Raw genomic sequence first — 22,552 nt, 5'->3', positions numbered from 1 at the left:
GGTCTACATCTTCTTCCAACTGGTTTGTAGATGTCATTTGAATTTGTACTACCCTTGAATGGTTTCAAATGTTTCCACAAGGGGACCGAGATTCATAAAAATTAATTTAATGGTTTCAACACACCTGTCATGGATCTTGTAGTAGCGCTTTCATATAGTGGAACTCCCTCTCCTGCATTGTTGAAGGCTTTTAGGGAAATTACATAATGGGAACTTGGCTCTGCAGAAAAATGAGAAGGCAAAACATATTTTTGACAGTTCACTCTTGCATATAAGATTCCTGTAAATATTTTTCAATGAAAATACGTCACTTTGATACACAGTTCATTAAATTATCATTATATGAATCAAAAGACTTTCCATTTTCCTAAAAACTACATAGTAACTCATTCACACTCTATAGTGAGTAAGTGTGTATTTGACTTGACAACTATGGTTTCCAGGACTAATCTAGTCCTTAGCAAGCTACCCACCAGCCTGCCAGTTAGGAGGAGGCTATGACCTTCATCTCCTGGCAGAGGACCACCTGCACTAATAAGAGTCTGTTGGTATCTCTAAGCTTGCCGTGTTGTGCAGTGTAGGCCGAGGGAAACAATGAATTTGGTGGGGTGGCTCAACCACTAATTTAATGTGGTTTCTTACCACCTAAGTCACAACTACCTAAATATGTTTTACTTGTGAATAAAACCTAGGGTCTAGCCAAACAATGTCGTAATGTACATTCTGTGTCCGATTTCTTTTATTTACACGTTGCAATTCCTTCACCAATCTAATGTGCTGCATGACACCTCTCTAGGGACCTTCCAATTGCCTTCCAAATGTCATTATTCTTCTGGGTCAGAATTTAAGACTTATAATTTGTCATGATTTAATAAACAGTTTAAATTGATTTACTCCAATTTAATTCAGTTTTATAAATACAGGTGTTATGCTGGAGTGAGCAGATAATTAGAAGCATCTCCATCATTCTAGAGGGGGAAGGCAGATACAATCAGAAGCTACCTTGAAAAGTGCCACTAAACAAAATATATTTTTGACACTTAAGCCCACAGAAAAATAGATATGTGAGAGAACTGGGAAAGAGACAAAAAAGAGGCCATTAACCAAAGACAAATGTTGATACTAAAAGGCACAAATATGGATGTAACTACAAGGATTTTTAATGGATATTACTCTCATTTTCAACATTTCACTAACATACAAAACCTGAATTAGCATAAATCAAGCTATCAGCTTACAACATTGACAAGTGGCTCCTGGAATGGTAATTGATATATAATATGTAGTTATGAGATCGTGTCCTTTTTGGGAAGATCACCCCCCATGCGTTTTGTAATCTGATGCTACTGGATTTCTAACTTTGTACCCTGGGAGACTGCTAATCAGGCTTCAGTGCATGGACTGTGATCCCTAAAATGAGGTACATTTGACTAATTCGTAATTGGCATATTCAACTTTCAATATTGCCCTCATATACGGGGTATATATTGACCCATAGTATTAGTCCCCATGAAGTAGGGCTTGTGGAGTTCCTGGCAAGGGAAAGAAAACTTTCTAAATGTTACTTTTCCTTTATTCTCATCACAAATCTGATTAATTTGAGCCTTTGATAATTATTAAAAAGAGTTGTTGAATCGTATTTTGAGCTGGTCCCTACACTGAGGTAGCAGGATGTATATTAAATATTGCTTGCCAGTGTTCCTTTATCGTCCAGATAGCCTCACTACATTGAAAATAGCTTTTTGCTGTTAGCCACTGTAAGAACATATTAACATTAAAGACCGACATTTCCTAATTTTAAATACTATGCCCACTGCATTGTGGCCTACAAGGCCTACTAAATGGTGCCTTAGATATATTTAAAAGGAAGGTTTAGAAATGTCAAAATGGTTTATTTGGACCGGTTGAATTGCAATTTTTACACTGCCCCACTCAGGCAATAATGTTAGGCCTAAAGCCATGTTTGCACTGACACTGTAGTTGATAGCACAGTGTGTAGTTCACTATTGGCATTTAACTACGAGGCCCTGGGTCCTGGGTACACTTTGTACCAAATGCTAAGGTTGTATATGCAAGTTAAATATGCCAGATAGAAGTATATCAATTAAACCAGGTTAAAAGCGAAGCACTGGCCCTGTATTACAGATTAAGAGGGGTAAAGTACACAGAGTTCAACAGCCACCAAACAGACAGGGCAAACGTCTGGAGGTACATGAATTAAAAGATGGGCACTTCCTACAATAGTTTGTCTAAGTCTAGCCTGTTTTAACTGTGACATAGCTACCAGGAGTTGAGCTCAGGTTTAAATTATTGAAATGTAACGGTTTAATGATTTTATTACTTGTGGTGGACTACCATGCATATTCTTACATCAAACAATTAACTTGTTGTACAGAACATAGGCACCTATGACTGCTTTATAAATTTCATATTGACATTTAAGAATGCGTGCTAGTTAAAACACAATAGAGTTGCACTGCACATAGAATAGCTTACCCAAATTTTCAATGGAATAATATCTCTGCTTGCTGTCCACTCTCACTGTCTCTGCATAAGGGCTGCCAACACCATATCCAATAATGTATCCTCTTACAACAATGTTGGGGTTCAGTGGTGGAGTCCAACTCATAACTATGCCGGTAGTCAATGGCCGAACATGAAGAGAGCTTGGCTGATCAGGAACCTGAGATTCTGCAATTCAAAGAGGAAAACAATTAGGAAAAATCATAGTAGCTGTATTTATTCCTCCAATATGTGGCATTTGCTTCCATCATTTCAGTATGCATGTCTTTATAGAACTTCCCAAATAGCAAATCTTCATGGTCATGCAAGCATTTCAGAAACGTCAGAATCACACTGCACTGAAATCTTTCTGTTAATATTGAAAGAGAGTATTGGTACGACCACTTAAACCTGATTCCTTTTTTATTGACACTGTTGAGCAGTACTTGGGGTATTTGTGCCTGCCAGTAGGACTTCATTTAACTATTTCATTTACCAAAATGTAATCACAGTTGTACAATAAAAAAGATACAAAGTCATGAAGCCACACTTCTACACCTTTAGCAAAGACAAAGTGTTTTATCCTGTTTATCTAATGAAAGGATGTCTTGTGTTAGAGTTTGTTTTCCTGTGGTTTGTAGAAAGAGTCTGCAAAGAAAGGTGAGACACAGCAGTAGTAGTATTTGACAAGAAACGTCTTATTTCTCGTGAATAAAGAACTTTTATTTGCTACGTATTCATATAAACTATCTGACACATGGGGGGAGTCAGTGAAAGCATAAGGCATCACATGGTTTATGAAACTCAGCACAATACTTGAGTGTATATTATTTACCTGTTGATTGACTTTCTCCGTATGTTGATACAAAGTATTCTTGGGCCTTAGGAAGAAAATATAACAACAGGTTCTAAAGACTAAATTCAATTTATTGCATATTTTCTGTTGGAGTTTGTTTCCTGTTGCAGTGCGGCTACCATATTATGAGCTCCTTACAAAGCTAGCCACATAAGCTTGTCTCTTTGAGAGCAGAAGGAGACAGGCTGATATGTTACTCTGCTGAAGGAACTCACGATACAGGAAGCAAAGATTTAAAAATGATAGAAGGCAAGTGCAACATTGATACAACCCCCCTCAGAAATTAGCAACGGAAAGTGAAGTATTCTCACAAGAAAAGTTAGAACCAGCCACATATGTATATGCTACTGCTTCCAACCACCTGCCTGCTTTAATCATTTTATAGTATCCAACACAGGTATTCCTAGAGCTATATGAAATTCATTGGTGTGAGGTGGATGATTGTATCTATCTAACACATTCAATGGTATTATGAGGGTTTAGACACGTGTGTGTTACTTATCAATTCTTAATAAAAAGAAAAGGCCTGTGGCACTTACAATGCCCTGACCAAAATACTATAACTCTGTTGATACTGATGTATTACACTGTTTGATAGGAATATGGTGGACAAAGTGACACTGGACTCTCGACAGCATAAAGGGTCTTAAGAGTACCCACTGATGACTCCTCCCACTTTACACTGCTGAGAAGAGCAGTGAAAAGAAGGTATTTTAGCAAACTCAGTGCTGCCTTGCAACACTAATTTAGAAATGTTGCTTAGTCCAGGTCCCTAAACTGACAATTCAAAAAAGCACTTTGAACTGGCAGTAGAAGGGGGAGGACTAAGTTTGCATCATAATGCCCCAATAAAAATTAGGCCCTGCCTCCCTGTTTGCTGGTGGCGACCTTACAATTTGCTCATTGTGGTGGTGGTTATGGACCACCACCTTTTTTATAAAGTTCAACTTTGTAATGTTGTTTAAAAAGCTGAAATGTTGAACAAAAACAGGATTATTACAAACTAAAAATATTAAGACTTTCCCAATAGAGTCATCTATATATTTTATTGGAAGTCAGGTTGACCACAGTTGAGAAAGTCTGTGTTGGTAAATAGCGTGATAAAGATTTTTATAATGCAATTATAGACTCTCAATACCATCATATAACAATCTGGCTCTTACTTCTATTGTGTATTGAAAATAAAGTAAACACAACATAGCCAACCTTCTTTCGAGCAGTGGTTGTAGTTGCAGCCAAAAAAATGCGAAGTTAGCCTTCACTGACAGCAACAAATGACAAAAGTGTTGTCAGAGACACCACCTATGTCTTTATCAAAGTGTCAAGATGCAAATTCCACAGTTCCAGACTACAACCTGGAGAGGGATTGCACAACCTGGCTTCAGGAAAATACACATTTGTTTATTAGCCCTTTACATCTTGAAAAGGCCTACCAAATGATTGTAGTTCTTCCTCCGTTCTCGTGGTCTGGAATAGCTCTACCCAGGATCTACCTGGGATGCATTTTGTATAAGCCCACATGTTTCTAAGGCCAAGCTATATGCTTGACCACATGCCCCTTTAAATCCACCTTGCTACTTCAATTGTTTTCTCAAAATCCACATAATCAACTCTGCACATAGATATTTGCCCCATGGTGGAGAAAGTGTGTATTGTATGTAGTATGATCACTGCTGTCACCCATGATCTGGAGGAGAGGGAAGGTTAGTCACAGCCAGAGAGTGATTGGAGTGTGGGCAAGCGGCGAGGTATTTTTTTCAGTTTGAGACAGGGAGGGCGGGGGGGCCATGCTATGTATGTCACCCCATTACTCCTATGCCCCTCTGTTATTATTGACAGCAAGGGCAGAAGATTTGTGGGGGCCGTACATAACATAAAATGTTTAAATGGGTAAAAAGTGAATTATGGTGATGTTTTCCATCTCAGGGTTCGGATTAACTCTTGTTGCCTACTGCATATGTAAGAAGCACCCCCTCAATTCACTCTTATCTATCTATAGTTCTATATATATAATTCACAATATACTGTCATTTGGGACCTGGATAAGGCGCTGCTTGTAATAAATTCTCTAGTATTCTACTGAGTTCATACAGTCCCATGTTGAGCACATATACATTTGTTCATAAGAGTAGTACATGACATAATCATGAGAAGAACATGGTATGTCCTAAGGGCCAAGCGATGTAAACTAATGTAACTAAAATAAGGCAACATCTTATCTGATCTCCGTAGGCCTGATGGTACTTTTGCATCAGTAATCATTGCTTCTTGTGCATATTCATTCATGCTTGCCAATCTCCTGGAAGTCAAACCGAGCTCCCTGTTCTTTTCCATTTGCAAATTCCGGGGGCTCATAATCAACATTTAAAAACTTCTCAGCTGTCAGCAAAAGCAAGCAAGCTATCTAGGGAGACTTGAATCAGCAACAGTGTTTGGATTTCTAATCACTGCAACAAAACACACTAATTAAAAGAAATCTCCACCGGGAGCTGGAAGAGTGCAGAGCACTGTAGAGCTGCAGGTCTCTTTTCCCCCCTTCAGTGCGTGGTGCAAGGGACATATGGTGAAGGGAAGCAACACATCACTGGGGGGCGTCTGCCAGGAGACCAGTTAGCAATCTGGGTAAAAATAGCACATGTTTGATGTCTGGCTGCTTTTATATAAGAGCAGATGAAACACCGCCGCAGAAGGATGTCAATTTCACTTCAAGCATGCTCTTTACAATTTCAGGCAGGCTCCGGCAAATATATGTAATGCATTTTTGATTGATCCTGCTGCTGTTAAATTTATATATTTTAGTTAATTAAGTTGTATTACATCATAGTCGTGAGTCATCTTAAACCAACATTCATTATATGCTGAACTACTGTAAGAAGCATTGGCCTGCAAGCAATGCTTAATTTTTCATTTTTCTGGACCTGGACTTATTTTTCTTCAACAGATCCACACCAAGAGAGAGCAAGGCAGAAAAGGTAGAAATAACGTGGCAAAGATAGTGAAGTGACACAACGGTAGGAAAAACAAACTGTCAGAGTAGAATAAAGAGGAAAGAAATACTAAGGTGGTGGAAGAAAACAGAATAAGGACAATCAAGACTGGACAGCATTCGACAGCCAGGAAATTGGCAGCAGAGACGGAAAACCTTTGGTCACCTGTACTTTTTTTTTTCTAAAAATAAAGCACTGTTTTAATACAGCACAAATATGGTGCCTGTGTGTGCAGTGGATCTCCAGCGCCTTGAGACCCTTAGGGGTGATTAGTTCGCGCTTTACAAATACCGGGTTCTGGATACTGCACGTACTTCTCATTCTGACACATAATTAAAGAGATCAAACAATTTGTGATGGTCACACAATGTAATACAGAGGCAGTGACAGGCCTACAAAATCCTGACTCCACATTGTGGATGCTAGAACTGATTCTCAAAATGATCAGAAATAATATCTCCCATTTTAGGCTGCTATTTAATACTGGTTTGAAGTGTCTAAATGTGTTTGAGTCTGACAGATCATTTGTTGCTTTTAGTAAGTTGGACTTAGTCTGCAAAATGGAAATCAAAATAACTCAGTGGGGCAAGGCAGCAGGCTGTATCAAGGACGGTCTCACCAAAGTCAGATAGGTGTTGAGCAAGTCCTGCTGAATTTGTTGGTTTTAGCGAGAAAAGCTAAGAGTGGATAACATCCACAGACGTTGCTATGTAAGCTGGATACTTTTGGTGCTTTTAGCTTAGCTCCAATTTCCTACAAACTCCTGACTCCACATAATGGATGCTAGAACTGATTCTTAAAATGATCAGAAATATTATCTCCCATTTTTGGCTGCTATTTAATACCGGTATGAAGTGTCTAAATGCGTTTGAGAATGACAGATCGTGTGTTGCTTTTAGTAAGTGTGACAGTTCAGTGGACAAGCTTTGAAAGGAAGGAGTAAGACATCGTGACTTCCCATCAGTATACATAAAGTGTGAGCTCCCAGTAGCTAATATAAGTCATGTGCAAGAACTTCGCAAGCATGACAACCAACATACTTTAATTCCTTGCTAACGAGAACATAAAGTAATTAACCAAGTGATGGTCTTAAAAAACAACCTACTTTATCTAATGCAACAAAGCCACCTAAAGGAATACATAACACAAATTTGTTAGTTTGATCACAAAAGTCACTAAATAAACCAGAGCTCAACCCCTGATAGCTGTGACACAGAACAAACAGGCTTGACGTAAGGCAATATGTAAAGTATTTATGCACTATCAAAACAGTAATACAAATGTCCGTATTCGAACATGGCTCCATGAGGCCTGATACCTTCTTGCCTGTGTCCTACTGAAAACAGATTTCCTGGTGCAAAGATGCTCCAAGCAGGATAAACCTGTTCCTTTTGCTCAGGGAGGTCAGTTATTCACTGGATTGTGTCTGGTGGTTGGTCCTGGTCCTCCGAAAGCCTGGAAGTCCAAATCTGTTCTAAGTCATCAATTTTTCAGGGGTGACTCATTTACCTCAGTTCTTCACCCAAGGTTCCCAGACTGGTGGTGAAGCACTTTTAGGAATTTTAGGGCTTGATGCTGCCAATACATTTTTAGGGTCAAGGACAGGGTTCAGAGCAGGTCCAGTTGAAACTGGTCAACAGGTCTTCAGAGAAAAAAGTGGGTTTTAAAGTGGTTGTGCCCCTCTAACTACATGAGAAGTCAGCTCACTGACCCTTGGAGTCCACTTCTTTATTCTAGGTTCAAGGAGAAGAAGGTCTCATCCTGCAGGACTCCTCTCAGGCTGCAACAAGCAGGGTTTGATCCTATTCTGTTCTTCTGCAGACCCAAAATGTGTTCTGAGGATGGTGCCCGGGAGCCCTATATATATGCTTGTTACCAGCTAGTGGGTAAAGAGTTATGTGGGTTTTAGCTGACCACCTAAAACGCCATTCATAGGGTGGCTCCATAGATTCAAGCCAAAGATCTGCTTTAAGTGTCCTTCGCTCAAATATTGTTAATGTTGGGTAAGTAGATCACTTACTCAAAGGGTGGTTCCTTAAAATACAGGACTTAAGAATTTAGAGAGCAATAGAGTAATGATAATAAAGAAGTTAAGTGTCTTGCCATGTTAATATCAGGAATGAGCTGATAATTTTCCATATATATGTTGGGCCTAGTCTTTTCTGCAGGGTTTCCACAGATTGAAGCAGAAAATCTGTTTCAAGTGTCTTTCGCTCACACATTATTGATGTTGGCCAAGTAAAAATCTTACTCAAAGGGCGGTCCTGTAAGTGCAACAATTAACAATTTAGAAAGCTATAGACTTATGAGAATAAAAAATGTAAGTGTCTTGCCGAGTTAATAACAAGAATGAGCTGAATATTTTGCATTTGTATGTTGGACATGGCTTTTTTTGCAAGGTCATCCCAGATTGTTGTCTTCCTTTACCTTCCTTTGCTGAACCCAAGTTTCTTGGCTTTTAGGACTGTATGCACTTTTTCCCACCTAACCAGTGGTAAAGTGATTGACCTTGAAAACATGGTAACATTGGACCTCACCTGATTTGTACATTCCATTTATGTGTAAGTCCCTAGTATATGGTACTGCATGTACCAAGAGCCTGTAAATTAAATGCAACTAGAGAGCTACAGCACTCATTGTGCCATCAACTAAAGTAGCCTTTAACACCATTCAGGCCTGCCACTGCAGACTGTAGCACAGTTGCAAGGCGCCATTTTGACCTGACAAAATATACCTTTATGCCACTCTTATACCTTCCATTTCAATACATATGAGACAACCCCAATATAGCAACTAAAGTCCAAAGGGTAGGGTGCATAGTAGGGTGTTTAGGTTTTACATGTCCTGACAGTGAAAAACACCTAATCGATCTCCTTTGGTGTTTTGTGTATACCGTCCGGACATTGGGGCAAAGGAGCTTTGGGTGTGGGACACTTTCAGCCCTGGCATCCTTAGGGTGGTCTTCCCCTGTGATTTTTTCCCTTTCCCCTCCATGTTTTGTTGATTGTTTTTGTTGACCTTATGACTCTGAGCACTTTACTATTACTAAAAAGTGTTAATGCACATGTGGTTGCCCCCTAAAAATGATGGGATTGGTATATACGTGACTGGCATTCGTGTTGTACCAGTAGGTCCCTTATAAAATGGTGTAACATATAACCAGGGCCTGTACTTCAACTGCTACTTGTGGGCTGCAGCACAGATTGTGACACCCATAGAAGTAGCCTTTCAAACCTGTCTCAGGCCTGCCACTGCAGTGCCTGTGTGTGTCATTTACTGCCACTTCGGAGTGGCGTTTACACTACTTGCTAAACCTTAAACTCCCCTTTTATTACAGCTAAGCCACCCCTAAGGTAGGCCCTAAGTAACCCAAAGGGCAGGATGTCATGTAAGTATAAGGTAAGACATGTACTTGTATGTTTTACATATGCTGGTACTGACAAACAGCCTATTTAGTTCAGTACTCCTGTGAGGCCTACCCCTCTCATAGGCCAGTATTGGAATGCATTAATACACTTTTCATCTATAATTCCTGATCAGATAGGAGTGGCATTGACATGTTTGATATGCTTGGAATGATAATGATAAATCCTCCTTACTGGTGAAGTTGGATTTAACATTACTGTTTTAGAAATGCCACTTTTAGAAAGTGGCCATTTCTCTGTACTTACTGCTCGTTGTGTCTTACAATATAAGTCTGGGCTGGGCGACAGCTACACTTTGGGCATTTCCACTAGATAGCCACAAACACAGGAAGGTGAGGCTCATCTGCATTCTGAGAACTCACCTGCATTCACATTCAGCTGCATTCTGATGCGCCTTTCTGGGCAGGGACGAATGGGAGGGATTGACACTTAAACTTCAAAAGTTAGTGTCCTGTTCACAAACAAAGCACTGATTTACAACCACAGATAGCCTGATTGCACCCACCTATTGCAGTCCTCTGGATGGGGAAAGGGGGTCCTATGAATCCCCCTTTAGACCCCCTTGCACTTGGGTACAGACGCTCACTGCAACCACCATGAAGAGGATCTCAAATCCCCCTTAAAAGTGCAGGCAGGTTGCTGCCTGCACAGTGAATCATGGAGGAGCTGCTTCAAAAAGACTCTGTATTTCACTTGAATGCTGCCCCCATAACAGCACAACTTTGCGGCGGCCCTGAGGGCAGCATAATCAATATAATATGGCACACTCCTTGTTTGCGCAGGGCACACCTTTTGAAAGGTCAGCCCAACGCAAAGAGAGCGCACCACATTCTGTAATATTGCCTCAGGACCATGACAGCTCTTTGTATAATGCTCCTCTCATGTATGGAAAGCTCGATCAGAACATGGGACTTGGTTTACATGTACACTGTCAGTTCCATTACAAAAAACACTCACTGAGTAAAGTTTTCAATAAACTGAAAAATATTTGCAAAAACAAAAAAATAAACGGAAACCCTAAAGATAAATTACAGTTTTTGATTTTTTGTAATAGTAATCCATAAAAATCAGATGCAATGTAACGTGTTATATCATACAATTTCAACCGCATAACAACACACAGAAGTCTGGTAAAACATGAGCAACATATTTGAACTGCCTTCAAATGTGCTGTGAACAATCAGGAGAGAAATCTAAATTCAGCATTGACAAATTAGTTTTACAACAACATAAACTGTATTCATAGATATTGTGGTATGAGTAGGGGTGACTTACTCTTGTAGTGCTCCTAGCTCACTTTTCTTTTCTAGTATAAAGAAAGTGTACTCAAGCTAGCAAGTATATGTCTCAGCAAAGGTTTTGTGACTCAAACTCAGTATTTTTGAGAAAGTATTAGCACATGTTGGACCTGGCCCTTTTGGCAGGTTCACCCCGCAACTTTTTGCTTTTGCCTAGCCTGTTTCTGTAACCTGTGTTAGTGATTTTTGGGTCGCTGCGCACTTTTTCCCTGTGTCCCAGAGTAAAGTGCGTGCGTGTAGTATGGCTGGCCTGCCCTCCCATAGGAATGCATGGGGAATGTGTGTGTCCCTGGTAGTTCCTGATGCGTGGGGAGTGCAGGCTCGAGTTTAGTATGTGTGAACTCGTGAGAGTGAATGCTGCGAGATGGTGTATGTATGTATGTGTCTAGAAGGGAAGTGCTACTTCTGGACATTGATGTGTGTGTGCAGAGAGGGTGCTGGAGCGTGATTGGCTGGAGCTGGCTGGCATGCCAGGCTCCAGGAAGTCTGGATGGGTATGCCCGGTGGTGAGTGTGAGATTAGCATGAGTGATGTGTGGGAAGAGTGTACCTGTGTCCTGGATGGGCTGGGTTTTCCCCACACAATGCTGGCTCCGCCCCCCTGTGGTGTGACTGATGACCCAAGCCCTGCCAGTAAATAGAATGGGTGGTTGGGCCATCAAGAGTGCTCCAGAACCAGCTGCAACTGGTTCTGCCCCCACCCTGCACCTACAGACAAAGGGTTGCTCTGTATAAAAAGAGGCTGTGACCTCTTAGAAGAGATTCTGAATTTCTACAATCAAGGAGGAACCTCTTCTGGAAGAAGGACTGCCGGGGAACTAAAGGAAGATTGCCTTGCTGTGTGCTCTAAGGGCTGACCTGTTCTGCTGTCTAACTGGAAGCTGAGGAGGAGAAAGGGTCTTTGCTGTGTGCTGTGACCCTACCTGCTTGAAACTGCCAAGACTTTGCTGTGTGCTGTGTCTACAATCTTGAATCTCCAAGGGCCTGAGAAGAGCTGGCCCCCTGTCTGCAACCCAGGAACATAAAGGTTGCCCAAGGAAACAAGACTCTGCTGTGCCCCCTGAAGCTGCTGTGTGGCAAGGAGATCGCGAAATTGCTGGGTGCAGGGAAACTCGGGGACTGCTGGACTAAGCCCTGCTGATTTCCCCGTGTAGCGCGCTGGCTGCTCTCTGTTCTGCTTGAGAGCGCCGCGCTGACTGCTAACTGCTGTATCTCGAGATCGACGTGTTCATCGACACATGCTTGTGGGGGCCAGAGGGTTCTGAAGCGCTCCAGCGTGGCGCGGGCTAATTCCGCTTGACCCGCCTCAGCATCGCCGCGGGCCCGGGCCCTGAAATCACCCCCGAGGGCCTGCTCGCAGCCACGAAGGGGCCGCGCTGTGGTTGGCTGCCGCCGTAGGCTGAGTGAGAAACGCTGCAACCGGATTGGTCGATTTCCCCAGAGCAGGCGGTGACGTCACGGGAGGCTCGGCAGAAGCGCCGCGACCGGATTGGCTGATTCCCCCTGAGTGACGGTGTCGTCACGGGAGGCTCGGCTGAAGTGCCGCGACAGGATTGGTTCCCATCGTCAAGGACCTCGTCTGCCTGCGTAATCACTGCCGGGACCGGGGAAGACTGACCCGACCTCGCCGAGGGAATTGTAAGAGTGCTCGAGCCCCCGGCCTGCCGTCTCTGCTCCTCGCCGCCCCCGAGAGACTGGGAGCGGGCGGAGAACCTGCTGAGACCGGCCGGGCCCGAGCGCGAGTGAGCGCTGGCAAGGGAGGCTCGCCTGAGGCAGAAAGAAGTGCCGGGGGAGGGAAAAGGAGTCCCCCCAGCCTTCGGGTGAGACGCGCTGCCGCGCTTGGCATTCCTGGCATTAGGGGCAGATCGACTTGGCTATTTTAAGCGCTGACATTGTTTTCCTGGCTCGTTTTGAGAGCAAATTAATTATAAATCAGTGGCAATATTTTTTTACCTGCTGATTAAGGAGACTTGAGACATTTGTTTTACATGAGAACTTCCTGAAACTACGTACCACCATTAAGATTAAGTGCATCATTTTTATAACCAAGTGATTATCGTGCAACTGACTTATTTACATTGCTGAAACTAGATAAAGTTATATATTTTTATAAAATATACTTACCTGTGTGGTCTCAGTTTGTGGTGGATTGGGGATTACTGTTGTGTTAAGTGCAAATGTTATCCACATTGCCTCTGTTTAGCCTAGACTGCTCGCGCCATGCTACCTAGAGGGTGAGCAGGGGTTATCTCAGAGGGTTATTCCTTCACCCTGACTAGAAGCAAGGGTCCCTACTTGGTCTAAGGTACTTACCTCTGCCAACTAGAGACCCCCGGTTCTAACATTGGTGGCAGGCGGTGAGGATCCGGATTTGTGTTTGCGTTGTACCGCAGTGGCAACAGGCCACCCCACAAAACTCTGCATTTTAGATAATTACATGTTGGGGATTATTGTTATGATTATATTTTTCCTCAAGAGTGTCATTTTCAAATTGTGTTCCTGCGCTTTATGTTTAGTGGCAGAAGAGAGAAAATGACAGGGCGGGACGCCAGTAGATAGGGAGTTCCTTCCTGGGTCCAGTGTCCAATCCCCGTTCCGGTCCCCAGAGGTGTGGATAGAGGAGAGAGAGGGGGTGTGGAGGAGAAATGGCTAGCTCAGGAGGGTGGTTATCCCTGAGTGTAGTATGTGTGTCTGGCTTCACCAGTATGGTAGGATCCAGTGGTGGCAGCTAAAATATGTCCAGTGCGTGAAGTCCCATTCCCAGTTCCCAGAGTATGGTGCCTGGTGCTCAGTAAGAGGGGTACAGGTTGAGAGTCAGGGGCAGTGAGGAACTGTCTCACCAGTCTGGAGGGGGAGTGTGTGGATGAGTGGTGTGTTGAACTAGAGGAGTTGGTGTGAGTTTTTTTAAGGAGCTTGCATAGGAGGTGTACCTCTGGTGGTGTGCAGGAGGTCCTGCAGAGGCACTGGACAAGAAGGTGGATGTCTGGCGGTGTGCTAGATGTCTTGCAGAGGCATTAGGGAGTGAATCTAAAAGTAGTGGCTTGTGTATCTGATGATCCTGTGTAGGTGAAGGGGTTCATGTGTAGCCCAGCTAGGTCCCATTAGGATGGTGGGGTGTAGGGGCTCACGTCCTGTCTCAGTGGAGGCGGAGTGAGTGTGGGACGGTGTGTCTCACGTTGGCCCGAACCCTGTCTCAGGGCCTGGAGGGTTCCCTAAGGGAGCGCCAGGTCAGGGGCCTAGGCTGTACATACAGGTCATTTGAGGAGGATCTTCCTGTGTCTAGAGGATGGGGAGTTTCTGTAACCAGAACTCCGGCGGTCCTAGTATTGGGCAGTACCGCTCCTAAGTGGAGGGTGCAGAAGTCCTGGTTGAGGAGTGAGAGGGGGAAAGAGTCCCCAGTGGAGGAACCAGTGGGTCAAGGGCCAGCCAGAAGGGCTGGGCCACCAGTGAGTGACCATGGTGATGCCACTTCTGTCCTGGGGGATCTCTGCGCCCTGCCAGGTGGGCAGGAGGTCGCGGGATTAGAGCCAGGCAGACTGTCACAAGACACAGTAGTTATGTGTCACCCTCGTAGTGGGGCATGCGTGCTCCCCGTGAAGTCCTGGTTCGCTGGGCATTTGGCCGTCTAGAGTGCTTGACCATCTGTGGGGCCTCTGGAGGTCGTTCCCCGAGGAGGGGGGAGGCCAGGTTCAGGTAGCCTGACCTGGAGGGAAGAGCGTCTTTGATAAGGGTCCTGAACAGTTGGGAGGAAAGTGTGTTGCTGATACGCTGCTGGTGTGTGCTCTGTCTAGCCTGAGACATACTGAGAATCCCACTGTGATAGGGAGTACTGGAGGAAAGTGTGTTGCTGATACGCCGCTGGCGTGTGCTCTGTCTAGCCTGGAACATACTGAGAATCACCCTGTGATAGGGAGTACTGGAGGAGAGTGTGTCGCTGATACGCTGCTGGCGTGTGCTCTGTCTAGCCTGAGACATACTGGGACTCACCCTGTGATCATGGAACTGGAAGGGGGTGCAGAGGGAGGGAGTCCTCGCCTCTGACCCCGATGTAGCCGGAAGGTAGATCCCAGGTGGTAGACCAGTTGATGGAGTGAGGTCCTGATCTGGTGGGAGAGTTGTGTTCTGGTGGGTGCCTCTCTGGGAGGGTTCGGAACCCCAGAAATAGAGGTAGGGTGGGGCATTCTTGCCCGTGACCTCTGGTCAGCCTGAGGGTGCGGACCCTAGGTTGAAGGATCAGTGGTAGTTTGGAACTACACTGAGAGGGAGAGTGGAGAATGGCTACTGTGTGCCAGGGGTTACTGCCCCCCACTCTGTGAAGTGGTCAGGACCTGTGACATTTGGATGGTCTAGGGCCTGGTCCTGACTGTAGACCACTAGAGGGTGCCAGTGGGGTATCCTAGTTGGGACAGAGAGTTCTTGTTGAGAGAAATCCATGTAGGTTCAGAGTGGCAAAAAACCGGAGGGTGTCCCTGCCGTGCGGGCCCGTGTCCGTTTTTTGTCGCCCAAAGCAGGGAAGCCCATCAGTGGAGTGATTGGTCTACCCTGCGTTTTGGCTGGAAGGGGGTTGTGTTGGACCTGGCCCTTTTGGCAGGTTCACCCCGCAACTTTTTGCTTTTGCCTAGCCTGTTTCTGTAACCTGTGTTAGTGATTTTTGGGTCGCTGCGCACTTTTTCCCTGTGTCCCAGAGTAAAGTGCGTGCGTGTAGTATGGCTGGCCTGCCCTCCCATAGGAATGCATGGGGAATGTGTGTGTCCCTGGTAGTTCCTGATGCGTGGGGAGTGCAGGCTCGAGTTTAGTATGTGTGAACTCGTGAGAGTGAATGCTGCGAGATGGTGTATGCGGCATGTATGTGTCTAGAAGGGAAGTGCTACTTCTGGACATTGATGTGTGTGTGCAGAGAGGGTGCTGGAGCGTGATTGGCTGGAGCTGGCTGGCATGCCAGGCTCCAGGAAGTCTGGATGGGTCTGCCCGGTGGTGAGTGTGAGATTAGCATGAGTGATGTGTGGGAGGAGTGTACCTGTGTCCTGGATGGGCTGGGTTTTCCCCACACAATGCTGGCTCCGCCCCCCTGTGGTGTGACTGATGACCCAAGCCCTGCCAGTAAATAGAATGGGTGGTTGGGCCATCAAGAGTGCTCCAGAACCAGCTGCAACTGGTTCTGCCCCCACCCTGCACCTACAGACAAAGGGTTGCTCTGTATAAAAAGAGGCTGTGACCTCTTAGAAGAGATTCTGAATTTCTACAATCAAGGAGGAACCTCTTCTGGAAGAAGGACTGCCGGGGAACTAAAGGAAGATTGCCTTGCTGTGTGCTCTAAGGGCTGACCTGTTCTGCTGTCTAACTGGAAGCTGAGGAGGAGAAAGGGTCTTTGCTGTGTGCTGTGACCCTACCTGCTTGAAACTGCCAAGACTTTGCTGTGTGCTGTGTCTACAATCTTGAATCTCCAAGGGCCTGAGAAGAGCTGGCCCCCTGTCTGCAACCCAGGAATATAAAGGTTGCCCAAGGAAACAAGACTCTGCTGTGCCCCCTGAAGCTGCTGTGTGGCAAGGAGATCGCGAAATTGCTGTGTGCAGGGAAACTCGGGGACTGCTGGACTAAGCCCTGCTGATTGCCCCGTGTAGCGCGCTGGCTGCTCTCTGTTCTGCTTGAGAGCGCCGCGCTGACTGCTAACTGCTGTATCTCGAGATCGACGTGTTCATCGACACGTGCTTGTGGGGGCCAGAGGGTTCTGAAGCGCTCCAGCGTGGCGCGGGCTAATTCCGCTTGACCCGCCTCAGCATCGCCGCGGGCCCGGGCCCTGAAATCACCCCCGAGGGCCTGCTCGCAGCCACGAAGGGGCCGCGCTGTGGTTGGCTGCCGCCGTAGGCTGAGTGAGAAACGCTGCGACCGGATTGGTCGATTTCCCCAGAGCAGGCGGTGACGTCACGGGAGGCTCGGCAGAAGCGCCGCGACCGGATTGGCTGATTCCCCCTGAGTGACGGTGTCATCACGGGAGGCTCGGCTGAAGTGCCGCGACAGGATTGGTTCCCTTCGTCAAGGACCTCGTCTGCCTGTGTAATCACCGCCGGGACCGGGGAAGACTGACCCGACCTCGCCGAGGGAATTGTAAGAGTGCTCGAGCCCCCGGCCTGCCGTCTCTGCTCCTCGCCGCCCCCGAGAGACTGGGAGCGGGCGGAGAACCTGCTGAGACCGGCCGGGCCCGAGCGCGAGTGAGCGCTGGCAAGGGAGGCTCGCCTGAGGCAGAAAGAAGTGCCGGGGGAGGGAAAAGGAGTCCCCCCAGCCTTCGGGTGAGACGCGCTGCCGCGCTTGGCATTCCTGGCATTAGGGGCAGATCGACTTGGCTATTATAAGCGCTGACATTGTTTTCCTGGCTCGTTTTGAGAGCAAATTAATTATAAATCAGTGGCAATATTTTTTTACCTGCTGATTAAGGAGACTTGAGACATTTGTTTTACATGAGAACTTCTTGAAACTACGTACCACCATTAAGATTAAGCGCATCATTTTTATAACCAAGTGATTATCGTGCAACTGCCTTATTTACATTGCTGAAACTAGATAAAGTTATATATTTTTATAAAATATACTTACCTGTGTGGTCTCAGTTTGTGGTGGATTGGGGATTACTGTTGTGTTAAGTGCAAATGTTATCCACATTGCCTCTGTTTAGCCTAGACTGCTCGCGCCATGCTACCTAGAGGGTGAGCAGGGGTTATCTCAGAGGGTTATTCCTTCACCCTGACTAGAAGCAAGGGTCCCTACTTGGTCTAAGGTACTTACCTCTGCCAACTAGAGACCCCCGGTTCTAACATTGGTGGCAGGCGGTGAGGATCCGGATTTGTGTTTGCGTTGTACCGCAGTGGCAACAGGCCACCCCACAAAACTCTGCATTTTAGATAATTACATGTTGGGAATTATTGTTATGATTATATTTTTCCTCAAGAGTGTCATTTTCAAATGGTGTTCCAGCGCTTTATGTTTAGTGGCAGAAGAGAGAAAATTACAGGGCGGGACGCCAGTAGATAGGGAGTTCCTTCCTGGGTCCAGTGTCCAATCCCCGTTCCTGTCCCCAGAGGTGTGGATAGAGGAGAGAGAGGGGGTGTGGAGGAGAAATGGCTAGCTCAGGAGGGTGGATATCCCTGAGTGTAGTATGTGTGTCTGGATTCACCAGTATGGTAGGATCCAGTGGTGGCAGCTAAAACATGTCCAGTGCGTGAAGTCCCATTCCCAGTTCCCAGAGTATGGTGCCTGGTGCTCAGTAAGAGGGGTACAGGTTGAGAGTCAGGGGCAGTGAGGAACTGTCTCACCAGTCTGGAGGGGGAGTGTGTGGATGAGTGGTGTGTTGAACTAGAGGGGTTGGTGTGAGTTTTTTTAAGGAGCTTGCATAGGAGGTGTACCTCTGGTGGTGTGCAGGAGGTCCTGCAGAGGCACTGGACAAGAAGGTGTATGTCTGGCGGTGTGCTAGATGTCTTGCAGAGGCATTAGGGAGTGAATCTAAAAGTAGTGGCTTGTGTATCTGATGATCCTGTGTAGGTGAAGGGGTTCATGTGTAGCCCAGCTAGGTCCCATTAGGATGGTGGGGTGTAGGGGCTCACGTCCTGTCTCAGTGGAGGCGGAGTGAGTGTGGGACGGTGTGTCTCACGTTGGCCCGAACCCTGTCTCAGGACCTGGAGGGTTCCCTAAGGGAGCGCCAGGTCAGGGGCCTAGGCTGTACATACAGGTCATTTGAGGAGGATCTTCCTGTGTCTAGAGGATGGGGAGTTTCTGTAACGAGAACTCCGGCGGTCCTAGTATTGGGCAGTACCGCTCCTAAGTGGAGGGTGCAGAAGTCCTGGTTGAGGAGTGAGAGGGGGAAAGAGTCCCCAGTGGAGGAACCAGTGGGTCAAGGGCCAGCCAGAAGGGCTGGGCCACCAGTGAGTGACCATGGTGATGCCACTTCTGTCCTGGGGGATCTCTGCGCCCTGCCAGGTGGGCAGGAGGTCGCGGGATTAGAGCCAGGCAGACTGTCACAAGACACAGTAGTTATGTGTCACCCTCGTAGTGGGGCATGTGTGCTCCCCGTGAAGTCCTGGTTCGCTTGGCATTTGGCCGTCTAGAGTGCTTGACCATCTGTGGGGCCTCTGGAGGTCGTTCCCCGAGGAGGGGGGAGGCCAGGTTCAGGTAGCCTGACCTGGAGGGAAGAGCGTCTTTGATAAGGGTCCTGAACAGTTGGGAGGAAAGTGTGTTGCTGATACGCTGCTGGCGTGTGCTCTGTCTAGCCTGAGACATACTGAGAATCCCACTGTGATAGGGAGTACTGGAGGAAAGTGTGTTGCTGATACGCCGCTGGCGTGTGCTCTGTCTAGCCTGGAACATACTGAGAATCACCCTGTGATAGGGAGTACTGGAGGAGAGTGTGTCGCTGATACGCTGCTGGCGTGTGCTCTGTCTAGCCTGAGACATACTGGGACTCACCCTGTGATCATGGAACTGGAAGGGGGTGCAGAGGGAGGGAGTCCTCGCCTCTGACCCCGATGTAGCCGGAAGGTAGATCCCAGGTGGTAGACCAGTTGATGGAGTGAGGTCCTGATCTGGTGCGAGAGTTGTGTTCTGGTGGGTGCCTCCCTGGGAGGGTCCGGAACCCCAGAAATAGAGGTAGGGTGGGGCATTCTTGCCCGTGACCTCTGGTCAGCCTGAGGGTGCGGACCCTAGGTTGAAGGATCAGAGGTAGTTTGGAACTACACTGAGAGGGAGAGTGGAGAATGGCTACTGTGTGCCAGGGGTTACTGCCCCCCACTCTGTGAAGTGGTCAGGACCTGTGACATTTGGATGGTCTAGGGCCTGGTCCTGACCGTGGACCACTAGAGGGTGCCAGTGGGGTATCCTAGTTGGGACAGAGAGTTCTTGTTGAGAGAAATCCATGTAGGTTCAGAGTGGCGAAAAACCGGAGGGTGTCCCTGCCGTGCGGGCCCGTGTCCGTGTTTTGTCGCCCAAAGCACGGAAGCCCATCAGTGGAGTGATTGGTCTACCCTGCGTTTTGGCTGGAAGGGGGTTGTGTTGGACCTGGCCCTTTTGGCAGGTTCACCCCGCAACTTTTTGCTTTTGCCTAGCCTGTTTCTGTAACCTGTGTTAGTGATTTTTGGGTCGCTGCGCACTTTTTCCCTGTGTCCCAGAGTAAAGTGCGTGCGTGTAGTATGGCTGGCCTGCCCTCCCATAGGAATGCATGGGGAATGTGTGTGTCCCTGGTAGTTCCTGATGCGTGGGGAGTGCAGGCTCGAGTTTAGTATGTGTGAACTCGTGAGAGTGAATGCTGCGAGATGGTGTATGCGGCATGTATGTGTCTAGAAGGGAAGTGCTACTTCTGACATTGATGTGTGTGTGCAGAGAGGGTGCTGGAGCGTGATTGGCTGGAGCTGGCTGGCATGCCAGGCTCCAGGAAGTCTGGATGGGTCTGCCCGGTGGTGAGTGTGAGATTAGCATGAGTGATGTGTGGGAGGAGTGTACCTGTGTCCTGGATGGGCTGGGTTTTCCCCACACAATGCTGGCTCCGCCCCCCTGTGGTGTGACTGATGACCCAAGCCCTGCCAGTAAATAGAATGGGTGGTTGGGCCATCAAGAGTGCTCCAGAACCAGCTGCAACTGGTTCTGCCCCCACCCTGCACCTACAGACAAAGGGTTGCTCTGTATAAAAAGAGGCTGTGACCTCTTAGAAGAGATTCTGAATTTCTACAATCAAGGAGGAACCTCTTCTGGAAGAAGGACTGCCGGGGAACTAAAGGAAGATTGCCTTGCTGTGTGCTCTAAGGGCTGACCTGTTCTGCTGTCTAACTGGAAGCTGAGGAGGAGAAAGGGTCTTTGCTGTGTGCTGTGACCCTACCTGCTTGAAACTGCCAAGACTTTGCTGTGTGCTGTGTCTACAATTTTGAATCTCCAAGGGCCTGAGAAGCGCTGGCCCCCTGTCTGCAACCCAGGAACATAAAGGTTGCCCAAGGAAACAAGACTCTGCTGTGCCCCCTGAAGCTGCTGTGTGGCAAGGAGATCGCGAAATTGCTGTGTGCAGGGAAACTCGGGGACTGCTGGACTAAGCCCTGCTGATTGCCCCGTGTAGCGCGCTGGCTGCTCTCTGTTCTGCTTGAGAGCGCCGCGCTGACTGCTAACTGCTGTATCTCGAGATCGACGTGTTCATCGACACGTGCTTGTGGGGACCAGAGGGTTCTGAAGCGCTCCAGCGTGGCGCGGGCTAATTCCGTTTGACCCGCCTCAGCATCGCCGCGGGCCCGGGCCCTGAAATCACCCCCGAGGGCCTGCTCGCAGCCACGAAGGGGCAGCGCTGTGGTTGGCTGCCGCCGTAGGCTGAGTGAGAAACGCTGCGACCGGATTGGTCGATTTCCCCAGAGCAGGCGGTGACGTCACGGGAGGCTCGGCAGAAGCGCCGCGACCGGATTGGCTGATTCCCCCTGAGTGACGGTGTCGTCACGGGAGGCTCGGCTGAAGTGCCGCGACAGGATTGGTTCCCGTCGTCAAGGACCTCGTCTGCCTGCGTAATCACCGCCGGGACCGGGGAAGACTGACCCGACCTCGCCGAGGGAATTGTAAGAGTGCTCGAGCGCGAGTGAGCGCTGGCAAGGGAGGCTCGCCTGAGGCAGAAAGAAGTGCCGGGGGAGGGAAAAGGAGTCCCCCCAGCCTTCGGGTGAGACGCGCTGCCGCGCTTGGCATTCCTGGCATTAGGGGCAGATCGACTTGGCTATTGTTTTCCTGGCTCGTTTTGAGAGCAAATTAATTATAAATCAGTGGCAATATTTTTTTACCTGCTGATTAAGGAGACTTGAGACATTTGTTTTACATGAGAACTTCCTGAAACTACGTACCACCATTAAGATTAAGTGCATCATTTTTATAACCAAGTGATTATCGTGCAACTGCCTTATTTACATTGCTGAAACTAGATAAAGTTATATATTTTTATAAAATATACTTACCTGTGTGGTCTCAGTTTGTGGTGGATTGGGGATTACTGTTGTGTTAAGTGCAAATGTTATCCACATTGCCTCTGTTTAGCCTAGACTGCTCGCGCCATGCTACCTAGAGGGTGAGCAGGGGTTATCTCAGAGGGTTATTCCTTCACCCTGACTAGAAGCAAGGGTCCCTACTTGGTCTAAGGTACTTACCTCTGCCAACTAGAGACCCCCGGTTCTAACAGCACACTTCTGATTTTTTTCTCAAAACTGCTAGAAGAGTTAACACACAGAAGCGTTAAATAAAATGGCCCTTTTGACTACTGCACCATTATAGATATTTATGCATTTTAAGGCTTTTAACCAAATATTGTTATATAGATGAAAGGAAGTTTAATTACAGTCAGCCTCTGCTACAAATAGCGAAAATATGTCTAATGACAAGTTACATGCTTGAACATAATGTTAAGAACCCCTGGACCTTATTAGCACTGGTTACACAAACAACAAGAAACACCATTTTTATTCTGCAAGACAAATAATACAAAATC

The 22,552-nt window shown here is 47.0% G+C and overlaps 1 protein-coding gene across 1 annotated transcript in view; it reads right to left on the bottom strand.

Annotated features, from left to right (window-relative positions):
- The window catches only part of DCC (DCC netrin 1 receptor), an 844,139-nt gene that overhangs the window by 131,745 nt on the left and 689,842 nt on the right, over positions 1–22,552 (bottom strand). The window contains exons 15-16 of the mRNA XM_078677748.1: positions 2,497–2,691; positions 125–220 (exon numbers count right to left, since the gene is read on the bottom strand). Coding sequence (XP_078533874.1) covers positions 125–220; positions 2,497–2,691 — 291 coding nt within the window. The remainder of the gene's footprint in view (positions 1–124; positions 221–2,496; positions 2,692–22,552) is intronic.

Source organism: Lissotriton helveticus, chromosome 2_1, assembly GCF_964261635.1.
Source record: "Lissotriton helveticus chromosome 2_1, aLisHel1.1, whole genome shotgun sequence".
Taxonomy (NCBI): Eukaryota; Metazoa; Chordata; class Amphibia; order Caudata; family Salamandridae; genus Lissotriton; species Lissotriton helveticus.
The sequence above is the reverse complement of the archived record's forward strand: the minus strand, read 5'-3'. Positions and strand labels throughout refer to the sequence as shown.